Source organism: Palaemon carinicauda, chromosome 30, assembly GCF_036898095.1.
Source record: "Palaemon carinicauda isolate YSFRI2023 chromosome 30, ASM3689809v2, whole genome shotgun sequence".
In the NCBI taxonomy this organism is placed as follows: Eukaryota; Metazoa; Arthropoda; class Malacostraca; order Decapoda; family Palaemonidae; genus Palaemon; species Palaemon carinicauda.
The window spans coordinates 76,607,808-76,621,559 of NC_090754.1; the positions used below are offsets into that span (position 1 = coordinate 76,607,808).

The 13,752-nt window shown below is 45.0% G+C and overlaps 1 protein-coding gene across 3 annotated transcripts in view; it reads right to left on the reverse strand.

Moving 5' to 3' along the window:
- Tgt (tRNA-guanine transglycosylase) overlaps window positions 1–13,752 on the reverse strand; it is a 196,498-nt gene that overhangs the window by 141,159 nt on the left and 41,587 nt on the right. For all 3 annotated transcript variants that reach the window (XR_011040591.1, XR_011040592.1, XM_068354084.1), the window contains exon 3: window positions 3,153–3,242. Coding sequence is in view for 1 of the 3 variants with exons in the window: in XM_068354084.1 (XP_068210185.1) it covers window positions 3,153–3,242 (90 nt within the window). In the remaining 2 variants the exon portion in view is untranslated. The remainder of the gene's footprint in view (window positions 1–3,152; window positions 3,243–13,752) is intronic.

A 13,752-nucleotide genomic window follows, 5' to 3' on the forward strand; every position in this document is an offset into this window, starting at 1 on the left:
GTGGTGAGAGTGAGAACGGGTGTAAGAAATGAGTTAGCAGCTAGAGGGGATATGAATGTGTTGAGGTGGTTTGGCCATGTTGAGAGAATGGAAAATGGCTGTCTGCTAAAGAAGGTGATGAATGCAAGAGTTGATGGGAGAAGTACAAGAGGAAGGCCAAGGTTTGGGTGGATGGATGGAGTGAAGGAAGCTCTGGGTGATAGGAGGATAGATGTGAGAGAGGCAAGAGAGCGTGCTGGAAATAGGAATGAATGGCGAGCGATTGTGACGCAGTTCCGGTAGGCCCTGCTACTTCCTCCGATGCCTTAGATGACCGCGGAGGTAGCAGCAGTAGGGGATTCAGCATTATGAAGCTTCATCTGTGGTGGATAACGGGGGAGGGTGGGCTGTGGCACCCTAGCAGTACCAGCTGAACTCAGTTGAGTTCCTTGTTAGGCTGGGAGGAACGTAGAGAGTAGAGGTCCCCTTTTTTGTTTTTGTTTCATTTGTTGATGTCGGCTACCCCCCAAAATTGGGGGAAGTGCCTTGGTATATGTATGTATATGTAAATATAATACTCAACTTTCCAGAGGCAGAAAAGGCTGGTGAAAACATCATAATAGCGAATAAATCCAAAAATACGAGAGAGCACAGGGGAAATCACCGAGCTACAGAGCTACGAAATAAGGAATAACATGGCGCCGATGATGACATCATATACAGAATCAAAACAACGAGGAGAGGTACCTTAATAACGGCTCCCCTTCGTTTTCTTGCCACTTTCCCTCTCGAAGCGTTAACGCTATTCGGGGTGAAGATAGCTATGTGGCGTGTCAAGAATACGTCCTCTGATATTGTGCGATATTCCTATAAGGATAAGTTAGGGATATTCGCTCCAGGAGTTAGAATTCTGGGTACCTTAAGGTAAAATTCTCTGGGAATATCACTGTAGTCAAATATACCTTAGGAAGCTACTCATAAGGAACTTCCATCAGGATGACATGGCCTGAGCCCAAATATATATATATATATATATATATATATATATATATATATATATATATATATATATATATATATATATATATATATATATATATATATACAGTGAACCCTCGCTACTTCGCGGTTCGACCATCGCGGATTCACCACTTCGCGGATTTTTTTTCATAACCCATATATGTACATATTAGTAATAACAAAATCAACATACTGTACTGAATAATCAATATAATCGATGCAAAAACTAACCTATACACAGATGTGTACAGTAAATGCGTTTGTTTCTTCATTATGATCAGAGAAACGTAAACAAAACATTCGTTGCCATTTTTTATCGTGCTTTTTGGCGTGTTTAGAAAACGCATGATATAAAATCGCCTTTAATATTTGTGCCTGTTTTAGTTGTTAAAATTGGAACATCTATATATAATATACGAAAAATATTAGTATTTCCAATAACGAAAAAGTAAACAACGATACAAAGAATCGTGAGACTACAGTATATCGATTGTCATGAATACTACATAGTGTAAAATTAACTGTACGCTTATTTTCTTTAATCTCTGCAAAAAATTATTTACAGAAAATATACTAAAAGGACAAATATTTTCTCAAAATAACATATTCCTTTTATCTTATACCAATATCAAAAAAGCAAACAACGATACACAGACTTGTGGGACTATATCGGTTGTCAAGAATACTACGTAGCATAAATCAAACTGTACGCAAGTTCTATTTAATCTTTGAAAATAGATTGAAGATTATCTAAAGAAAGTATACTAAAAGGACAAATATTTTTGTAAAATAACATATTCCTTTTTATCTTATAAAACTTAAATACTTTGGTTTGTAAGCTAGTATTCACTTCTCATTCTTTGTAGAAAAAGATAGAAAATGCAAGTCATACTACGTAGTCTACGTAGCTTACGTCATATAACTATGACGTCATAGAGTTGGCGAAGTGCTTTCCTTCCGCCATTGTTTTCAAGAATAGGTTTAACAGTAGGTTGAAAAACTTCTAATCCTACTTTTGAAAACTATGAATATCGCGATCAAATACCAAAAAAAAAAAAAAAATAAGCGACTGCCAATAACCACTTTAGTAGTACAGTACATCACCAATATAACTGCTAAAATCCAGGTTAATAACGAGTGAAAATTCAACAATGTTGCCGGCGTGAGCGGCAGAGAAAATCTGAGGAAACATGGAATGGTTCTACGTACCGTCGTGTGAGGGCTGTGGTACACCTGGCTACTCAATCTGCGATTACCGCGAGTTTTGAATTTCTTAACTTATTTGAAATATCTTCATGGTGAATATTACATCAGCACCAATATGTTACAAGAAACCACAGTTTTCATATAGTTCGTTTTAGTCTTTATCATTAATTATAATGCAAAAAGGTGCTTGCTCTTTCTGTGTGTGTGCTTGTGCATATATGGGTAGTTCATTTTTAAAGCTTCATACAGTATTTAATCTAAAGTTCATTATTAAGCCTTCATATTTCATTAGCCATTATTGTGATTAATTGTGTTTATTAAAGCATTTCTTGGTGACCACATAACAACCTAAGCCAAAAATACAAAAAAAAAAATATATCATTGTTGGCAAAGATTGAATCCAAATGAACTACATGTATAGAACTTTGTGGTGGACTGTATAATTGGGAGCATTTGGGCATAGAACAATCAATATCATAAAACTCTTATACAGTAGAATAATGTATGAGCAAACTGAATGATGATTCATGAAATTCAATCCATGATCAGGGATAATAAATAAAAAAATGAACGCAAGTTTTTGTCCTATAGTCTAAATTAAAAAATGAACGCAAGTTTTTATCTAATAGTCTGACCATGAACAATATAAGTAATTTTTAAAGTACTAGATATGTTCTCATGACAATTAAATCAGAAGTTGTACTTACTGAAGATTACACACTTATAAATGTAAGTACTAAGTTTATTCTTCAAGAAAACAAAACAACAAGTAATTTCCATATTTGGAAATTCTCTAACTTGTCCTTGTAACTATTAACTGAATCTGAATTATTATTACTAGTTCTTACTAATATAAAATCAAAGAACAATGAACTATCAACTCAAGCTCAGTTTTAAAAGCATCTTTAAAAAGGTTTATAAAGAATACAGTACTGTACACCACTTACTGGTCGGGTTCCTAAATGGTAAGTGTTCCCAAGAATGATTTGAGCATTAGCATCCTTGACCTGTTCTGGAAGCAGACCTTTCATAGTACCCTGCAATAAATACAGAAACTATAGTAATAAGGTACATACAGTCCATTGCCTAAACCTTTAATAAGTTTTGCCTTTTATAGAATCTAAAACACCTTTTCACAGATTATCTATATACAGTACATATCAATATTTCCTTTCATACCAACAGTTTACAACTGTCAGGCAATAAAAGTTAATCAAATATAGCTCGGCGTGAGGATCACACTGCAGGTTGCCAATTAATAACACAGTATTATATTTTTTAAATTGAATTTTCTACTGTCATAACTTCAATCATTACAATTACCACTATGTTTGGATCCAAAAATTATCCATTTCCTACAAAGTGGAAATTAATATTCTAATTTTTTCAAAAAAGTTCAAATCAAGAGACAATTCCTTTCTTTATACATGCCAAAACAGTAACTATATGTACTGTGGAGATGGAAGGTTGCATCACTTATTAATTGAGATAGGTTAAGGGAAGCATCACTGAACAAATAGGTTTTAAAGGTAAGACTTGGGGATGTGCAAGTCAACTAGTATCTAAAATATGATGGATTAAAAGCCAGACACCAAATATGCCCAACCTCTATCTTCCTTCCTTCCAGGACACTGAACGCTCACTTCTCTTTCTGCCACCGAGTTGTAACTCAGCTTGGCAGAGATGATGGCACCATTCGAGGCTGTCTTTGCGAGCTTGCATGCAATGGAAGACTAAGAATGGTTGATGGAAGAAATTGTTCCCTGTGCCACAGAGCACAGTTTAAAGATTTCCAGGCTGCTCATGAATGGCAGAGGTAAGGGACAGTGACCATTCCCTAGCTAGCAGGACAATGCCCAAGAGACTGACCTTATATACATATCATGAGAACCCAAACCCCCTTTCCACCCAATCTGGGACCAGGGAGGGCCAGGCAATGGCTGCTGATGACTCAGCAGATAGACCCATAAGCACCCCCAAACCCCACATCCTTAGCTCACGAGAATCACAAGAATGGTGACAATGCAAACAGTGCAAGAAACTATCAAGGTTGAGCGGAACTCAAACACCAGTCCGGCAGATCACCAGCCAGGGACATTTCCAATAGGTCACCAGCACAACCTGCAATTCTCCCAGTGCCCCAACCTGCAGAGGGAGAGGTATCTGGTACATCAACCATATCTGACAGGTCCCGTGCTAGGAATTCTCCTCCTGTGGGCATTGGCCAACCCAGGCTTTCATCAGCCACCGATTATGTTTTGGCTTCTGTCTTTGGAATGGAATGGTCATACTCAAGGGTGGGGGGGGGGAAAGAAGAATCTCTGGAGTTTGGTGCCCCACCCCCAACCCTGCTGAGGGACAAGGGTGTTTTGGATCAGAATGCTTTACAAGCATAGCACCTTGGTCTGGTACCCGCTGAGGCAAACTTCCCAACTACGAGAGTTCATTTGTGAAGGTCCTTGCCATCATCCACGAGTACAATGGCCTGGGGGAGGAAAACTTAGCACCTCCATCGGGGAGAACTTCAGTCATTGATTGGCACTTTGATGCTCCTCAAGGGTTTGGAGTTGGCATAGTTGGATGTCATGGACTTTGCTCTGGATCGAGTCCAGTTGGTCAAGTAAGAACCTGCCAAACCCCTTCTCATTCACAAGGCAGCAGAAGTTCTACAGGTCAGAGAATGCTGCATATGCACCTCTGCAGGCTGAAGTGTACTGCACACTAACTTGCTAGTGGAAGGCATGTCCTTCTCTGCCTCTGAGTTGGCGGCCATGGAAGTGTCTGTCATGGCATCTCTCCATTCTGTTTCTTCAGTGTTCTACTCAAATCTTCGCTTTCAGACATGCAACCGTTCTCGGATGCATTGGAGGGGTGGGGAGCACACCTTGATGACCTGGTTGTCTTGGGTGTTTAGTGTTTGGACCAAAGAAGAAAGTCATCTGCATATCAAAGTCCTAACAATGCAAGCAGCCTTCCTAGAGTTGCAAGCATTCCAAGAATGTTTGAGGAGGCACTCAGTAGTGTTGATGACCGACAACACAAGCATAGTGGCCTATGTCAACAAGCACTCACTCTCTGTGAGCTGACGAAGTGGATGCACATCTAGGCAGCGTTTCATGCCATAGAGTAGTCGGCAAAATACATTACGAGCAAAAGGAATGCATTAGCATATAAAATCTATTGCCAGAGGCTCTGCACAGGAGATGTCTGGAAACCTTCAGCTGTCTACCAGGTAGAGTGGGCTATCTTCTGCAATTGGTGTTGCAAAAGGGATACTTCTCCAATCAGAGTAACTCTAGCGTAGATCGTAGATTTCTTTGTCTCCCTTCAACAAGAGAAGCTCCTCTCAGTCGTGGTTGTAAAAGACTACCGTCAGGCCTTAAGCATGGTCTTCCGATGTGACTTTGGTCCTCAAGTATCGAGTTCAAACCTTTGAGGAGGTTGTCAGACAGCAATCAGACTCTCAAGACTGCCTTTCTGCTAGTTTTAGCATCGTTTTGGTCACCAACACTGAGGGATGGACAGAGGTCTCCTTCAGTTTTGTGCCCACGTTCATGGCCAAAACCCAGAATCCAGCAGTGCATGACCCCACGTTTGAGTTCCATTGCATTCCTTCTCTTCGGGAGGCATCAGGTGGTGATCGAGAGGTGATGCTCTTGTATCCCATGAGGGCTCTGCAGTGCTATCTGAAAAAGGACCTAACACCTCAGGTCCGAGAGTCAGATACTTTTCATTAGCACTGGATGAAGAAAGAGGTATCAAGGAGGACAGACTCTTTTTGACTTCATGCGATGATTCATAGAATGTAGACCTCATCTGATGATAGGGTCAAGGTTCCAGCTAGGACCAGATCTCACCAAGTCAGGGTTATTGACCCCACTCTTGCATTCATGAGAATCCTATAAGTAGGCTAAGTGTTGAAGACTGGAATTTGGAAAAGACAGACCATTTTTACAGCCTTTTACTTGAGAGTATACCTACAAATCCCTTAACACCTTTGAGCTTGGGCCTGTGGTGGCTCCTTAAGTGTTGGTGTAACCAGCCCAGCTCTCACAGGGGACAAGGATGCTTCTCACCTATGGTAATGTGTAAATGTAAGTCTGGAATGAACGGTAGTATGAATTGGTCTTTTCCTCAATTCTTCTGTCACCCCTATGAGGTTATGATTTTTCAAGTGTCTGAATTTCTCCTGAATAGAAATAGGTTTTAAGTCTAATAATATTCCATTGAATTATGTATGGATTGAACATTTAAGGCAATGGAAATAAATTTTCACTGGGCATACGTAATATAACAAATTTGGAAATAATTTGTATTTTTCCTAACAAACAAAACTGGAGCTATTTAAAGGGTATTACTTTTGGCAATGCTGAAAACTAGCCAAGAAAATTTAGTGAGGGATAACTACCCCCATCTGCTAGTTAGCGGAAGAGGGGTGGGGAAAGACCAGCTACCGGGCTCACTCACACTTGTCGGCTGAGTAACCACTTTTGCTTTCTGGCAGGACTTCTAGGGGGACAGGGTGGCAGGCCAATTTGTATAAATAGCTCCAGGTCTGTATGTTAGGAAAAATACAAATTATTTCCAAATTTGTTATTTGTTCCGACACAGATACAAACCTTACGCTATTTATAGGGTGACTTACTATTAGGAGGGAGGAAGTCCTACCAACTGGCCTTAGCTATACCCAGGGTTTTCTCCAATTGATCTTTGATCTACTTAGTAGGAACCCTACCCTCGCTAAAATCAAAGTAGATACAAGGTAACACACTGATAGCAGCCTGCAGAAGCTTGTGTGAGAGAGAGACTAGTGGCTTGTCTTTACTAGGAACTCGATAAGCATGTGTTCTAAGACATACCCAATACCTTCCCTCAAGAGGTATTGGTGACAAAGTATATATTAATACTGAGGATGCACAAGGGAAAGGAATTTTACCTACAGAGAGGTGAGGTCAGCTATGCTGCGGTCTTGCAGAGCTGTTTCCCCAGGGGGGGAGAAGGTGAAAGGAAGAAGGGAGCCAGACATTCTTCTCATTCACCCCAGACTAACCCGGGTAACTTCAGCCTTCAACCCTCTGCTACTTGAGGCATTAAATCACTTGTTGTGCGGCCACCAAAAGACCAATGGAAAAGGTTTCTATGCTCCTGTGGGTTACGTCTTTCAGGTAGTGGGCGGTGAAGGTCATCCGACGCTTCCACACGCCCCCTTGCATTACCTTTGCCACAGAAAAATTTTTCTTGAACGCCAGGGACGTTGAAATACCTCTGACGTCATGAGCTCTGGGTCGATTGGGCAGAGGAGGGTCTGTATTGCGAGCGTATTCAATCACTTTCCTTATCCAAGAGGAAATAGTATTCCTCGTGACCCTCCTCTTGACCTTCCCCGTGCTAACGAAAAGAGCTTGCACACGGGGGCGAGCTGCTGCTGTTCTTTTTAAGTAATACCTCAGACTCCTTACTGGACATAATAACAGTTGGTCTGGATTTTTGATTACAGAACGAAGACTCTCTCTCCGGAATGGGCCAAACCTGGAGTCCAGCACACCCGGATTTTGACTTTTAGCTACGAATTCAGGGACGTAGTTGAGGATTACTTCCCCCCATCTCCTAGAGTGGGAGACATCAGCAGATAGACCATGAAGTTCGCTGACTCTCTTGGCCGAGGCCAGAGTGAGCAGGAACACCATCTTCCACGTGAGGTGGCGATCGGAGGCCTGGCGTAATGGTTCATACGGGGGACCCTTCAGAGACCTGAGGACCCAAACCACGTTCCAAGGGGGAGGTCTTAGCTCTGCCTGGGGACAAGTAAGCTCGTAACTGCATATGAGTAAAGAAAGTTCCGAGGAGGAAATATCAACTACTTTCAGTTTAAAGGCGAGACTCAAGGCTGAACAGTGACCTTTGACTGCCGAGACCGAAAGAAGCGTTTCTTCCTGAAGGTATACAAGTTGGAACAGAGGCATCGAGGGGAGAGATACCACTTGCAGGACACCAACCACAGAAAATTGACCACTTCGCCTGGTAGACTGCCTCTGTGGATCTCCTGAGGTGGCCAACCATTCTTTTCGCAACCGTTTGCAAAAAACCTCTCTGTGTGAGGAGGTGCTGGACAGTCTCCAGGCGTGAAGGCGAAGCGAAGCTATGGCTTTGTGGAAGATGTTGGCATGTGGTTGTTTGAGGAGGTCATGTTGTGGGGGGGATCTCCCTCGGGATCTCCGTGAGGAGGTGCAGAAGGTCTGGGAACCATTCTGCATGATGCCATAGCGGAGCTATCAGAGTCATTTGCAAGTTGTTGCTTGCTCGTACCTGGTGGAGGACTTTTCTCATCAGACAGAACAGGGGAAACGCATAAGCATCCAGGTTTATCCACCGTTGTTGAAAAGCATCTTGCCAAAGAGCTTGGGGATCCGGGACTGGGGGGCAGTACAACGGAAGCCAGAAATTCAGGGCCGTTGCGAATAGATCCATTCGGGGAACCCCACAAAGTCAGGACTTTGTTTGCTATCAGAGGATTCAAAGACCACTCGGTGCAAACTATCCGAGTCGCTCTGCTCAGCTTGTCCGCTAGCACATTCCGCTTGCCCAGAATGAAGCGAGCTGATAAGAGTCACAGAGTTGTCTTCTGCCCATCTAAGTATCTCTACTGCAAGATGGCACAGCTGCTGTGAAAAGGTACCACCCTGTTTGTTCAGATAAGCCAATACTGTGGTGTTGTCGCTCATCAACACCACGGAGTGCCCCGCCAGACCTGGTGGAACTCTTTGAGGGCCAGAAAGGCTGCCTTCATCTCTCAGAGATTTATTTGCTGGTATCTTTCTGATTCGGACCATTGGCTGGAGATGTAATGGTGCAGCACGTGAGGCCCCATCCTTCTCTTGATGCATCCGAAAAAGGCATCAATTCCAGGGGAAAGACAAGAAGATCGACCCCTTTGCAGAGGTTCAGCTCCTCTAGCCACCACCTGAGATCCAACTGTTCCTCAAGCCGTGTGCGGACTAGTTGATCCCAGGAATCGGTAGACTGGTTCCACTGGGATTTCAGTCACCACTGGAGGGATCTCATCCTGAGGCGATCATTGGGGACCAGTCGGGTCAGGGAAGAGAGGTGACAGAGAAGGCAAAGCCAATACTGTGCCAGGAGCTCTTCCCGACTGAGAAAGACCTGTGCTATCTCCCTCAGTCTCTGCATTCTCTCGTCTGATGGGAATGCTTTCTGCCTTAGGATGTCTATGCGCACGACTGGCTATACCAGTTCTTGAGAGGGTGTTACGATTTTAAAATCGTTACAGGTTCTTTTGATAAGTAAAATAAATATCAACAACAACCAATTAAATACGGGAAATGAATATAAAGAGAAACTCACAAAGAAACACCCCGTTTATTCACAAACTTATAAAGAAAACTAATGTTACTTCTTCAGTTACTTTAACTGACAAACCAAAACAATCAAACACCAACAGAAAAGAGGAACAGTCAATAAGGTAGAAATACTTAAGGATTAGTTTTCTGCAGCTGCTGAGACGATACTGGTACGGAGACTTCAGGCTTGAGAACGTTGCAGAGGGGCGGCTGAAGTTCAGATGAAACTAGCACGATGACCGGATTCGAAGACGTCACAAAAAGGATGGCATCAAGATGGGACATCAGAGGTATTCTTCTAAGAATTTGATGATACTGATGAAGTAAGGCTTGAGAACGTTGCAGGAGGGTGGCTGAAGTTCAGATGAAACTGCCACGATGACCGGATTCAAAGACGTCACAAAAGGGTGGCATCAATAAGGGACATCAGAGGTCTTCTTCCAAGGATTCAATGATACTGTTGAACGAAGGCAGGCTACAGGCAGTGTTGGCTACTTCTTGTCATAAACAGGGAGGGCTGGCTGCTTCAATTTGTCTCTTCTTCTCGGCCATAACAGGATCTTTTGGAGATAGGCTTTTGTTGTCTGAGGGGAAGGTTAGAATTTGGCTCTATTAGACTTCTGGTCTTCTCTGTTTCTTATCTCTCTAGAACTTCGACCTTATATGCTTCGGACATAGTTCCTCTCTTGTCTTATGCCCTGTCCTATCTCTCTTGGACAATCTCTTGAAGTTTATATATGCATGTATGGGCGTAATTAATTACAGTGGGCAGTGGTCATGTCCATAGAGGGTGTTCTTTTTAACAATTCTGCATCTCTATTGGCTTCCTCAAAAACACCTACTTCCATCACACCATGGAAGCTTCTAGAAGAAATTTCTGATGCAATCAGGAACACGTGTTAAGTCGTAATAAAAGGGCAGTTTGTGTCCTTCCATGAAGACATATATCCTAAACAAGGATTTCCGTCGGGCTCAGTTTCTCAAAATATGCTGACTCCACTAATTAAGATGATGACATCTTGGTCAAACCGGACAGTTTCCTTATCACGACAGGCGCTCTCAGAGAGGCTTGCTTTAATTCCAAAATGCTGATGAAAATGAAGAGATGACAGGATTCCCCAAACAGGGCCACAGTCGAATCTCGTTTTGCCTCGCTGCCCACACTGGGAATAGATATTTTTGAGTTTCATTATATCCTTTTAAAAGTATTGTATCTACCCCTGACAGAGGGAAGCAGATGAGACTTCTCGAGGTTTACCACGATCCCCAGATCCTGGCCGAACCTTAGAAGCTCGTCTCGGTGGCGGAGAAGGGCAGCCTCCGAGTCTGCCAGAATCAGCCAGTCGTTCAAGTATCTTAGGAGATGGATGCCGACTCTGTGGGCCCAAGATGATACTAGGGCGAATACTCTCGTGAAGACCTGGGGTGCTGTGGAAAGACCGAAACACAGTACCCTGAACTGGTAATGGTTGAACATGAATCTTAGATACTTCCTGGAAGATGGATGAATTGGGATCTAGAAGTATGCGTCCTTCAGATCTAGAGTGCACATGAAGTCCTGTGGTCTTATCGCTTGTTTGACAGTGTCAGCCGTCTCCATCCTGAACGGGGTCTGCTCGACAAATCTGTTCAGAGCTGAGAGGTCGATGACTAGTCTCCAGTCCCCAGATGCCTTTCTCACGAGAAAGAGTCTACTGTAAAAGCCAGGGAGACCCGTCGAGGACCTCCTAGAGAGTGCCCTTCTCCAACATGGTCTGGACTTCTGCCCTGAGGGCACACACCCGTGCGGATCCCTTTGCACAGGAGTTCGATAAAGTTGGCACTCGAGTCAGTGGAGGGAGAGAGAGCGTGAATGGGACGCGATACCCTGAACGAATCACCTCGACCATCCAGGGTTCGGCCCCGTGGTGAAGCCCCCTCTGCCAGCGGCTTTGCAGGCATCCCCCCACAGGTGGACAAATGGGAGGACTGCCTGCCCTAGTGGGACCGGCCTCGGCTGAATCCCCTCTTTCCCTTTCCTCCACCAAAGGACTTCTTGTCGTGAAAGACTTGCTTCGCACCCTTTTGACCCTGCTGTTTTGGGTCTCTAGCCCTTTTCGGTTGCGGTTTCTGCTGTGGTTTCCGCTGTGTCTGAGAGGGGTAAGGTCTGGCTGTTAAGACCTTTTGGATGAGGGAGTCCTGGCTGGACTTCCTCCACCTCTCTGCCATCTGTTCAACATCCTCGGGGTCAAACAAGGAATCCCCCTCGAAGGGTGCATTCCTTAGTCTCGCTACTTCAGCCAGAGGGAGGTATCTGTGGAACTTGCCTATGACGGCATCTCACCTCTTAGTGTTAGCCCAAAGGTTCACTACCTGGTGGGAGAAAAACTCGATGGCCCGAGTCCCCGCAATTGGAAAGTCTTCAAAGACTTCCTGGAGGACTCCCAAGACAGATCCTCAGACCGAATCAGTTGTCCCAAGGATACCAACCATTAGTCAAGCCACGAACTGGTCCATCTAGAGGGGCTGCCGATGGCTCTGGTAGTCCATTGATGGATTGGATGTAGGCTAGGACCTGCCAGAAGGCATGTTCCGACTCCTTCCTCTCATCGTCCGTTAGCTTAGGACTAGCAGCTGCTGTCAAAGCGTCGTCCTCTGGATCGCTCTACCCTTCCACATCCGAACTCTCATCCATACGAACCCGGAGTGAGTCGTAGTTGTCAACGGGATAGACCGGGGATATGGAGACTGCTGAGGAGGTGCTCACTTCCGGCTGCCCAAGAGGCAGTGAAGAAGGAAGCCCCGGACGAGAATTTTGGGATGGTGAATAAATTCTTTCAGCTCCCTGCTACGAGGCAGGTGGTCCTCTGTCAACGAGGGCCCAGAGGGCTCCATTGGTCTACAGGCGGGAAGGGAGTTCGCTGCCAGAGGGAGCATGTCATTCCCAGTCACAGGTCGTACCTCCTTAGGCACTATCTCGACCGGCGAGGGACAGAAGGAGTCCCTGTAGCAAGTCACCCTATCCTCCTTGGGGGGCAAAGGACGAATCCTTTTACTCTTTCCCTTGGGTCTGGCCTGTGGCATCTTGAACTGCAGGGGGCTACCCTGGGGTTCTTTCCTACTCTCTTCCCGTGGTCTCTTAGGATGGGATAACAGATTCGCCTTGCCAGTCGGGCCCGCAGGCGCAGAACCCTCCGATCTCCTCCTAGGATCGGAGGGAGGAGAGGTCCCTGGGACGAGAGGTGGCAACAAAGGGATCCTAGGAGTGTCCCCTAAGGACTGGAAGCAGGAAATGACTCCCGTCATGGCTTGATGCATTACATCAAATAAGGCGCGAAGCCATGGCGAGTCGCGGGCTCTCGAGGAACTGAAGGGAGGGTCTTTAGAAAGACACGGATCCCTGGGTTTATGAACCTGGGCAGGTTTCTTAACCCTCTTGCCTGAGGGAGGCTTCCCAGCAGGCAAGATTGGCACAAGCCTACCCTTTGGGATAGGATCTGGGTGGAGTAGCGTGGGCGACTGTTGTCTCTATGGTGACGGGGGCCTATGAGACTGGGGAGACTGATGGGTGATTCTTCTTGCAGGAAGGTTAACCCCTACCGCAAAAAAGAGAGACAGTAATTCTTTCGGGGATGAGGTCGCTACCATACAGAGGCGGGTTTGGTTCGTCGAGGCTGTTAAAACGCGAGAACCCTCTCCTGACTGAGGTGTGAGAATATCGAGAGTTGGTGCTTGTAGAGCGTCGTGTGACGCTGTTCTGTCGCATGACACAGCGCGAGGAAGAGCTGTATCTAGAGGTGGGAATCCTGGGGGGGGGGGGGGGGGGGGGGCAACAGGGGATCGTGAACCACGATCGCATGCTCTACTATAACTCGGGCGGCTAGGAACTCCATCACTAGTTCCTGTTGGGTTGCGCGCACCTGATGATTCAGCATAGTAAAGATTGCACGCGCCAAGATGGCCACGCGCGTGCACTTCAACATGGCGCTGATTGCGTGCGCTTTGTTTGCGCGTGCAGTGTTGGTTACGTGCGTAGCACGCATAAGGTTGGTCGAGAGTGTGCAAGCTCTCACCGTGACGAGTCCGAAAACTCTCTGTCGTAAGAGTAACACTCTTGGCACTTAGGAGAGAACTCATTGCTACGATCACCCGAAGGTTCACGGTAGTGTAAGTTGCGTGAGCGCAAGCGGTCAACACAACGAGAGTCCAA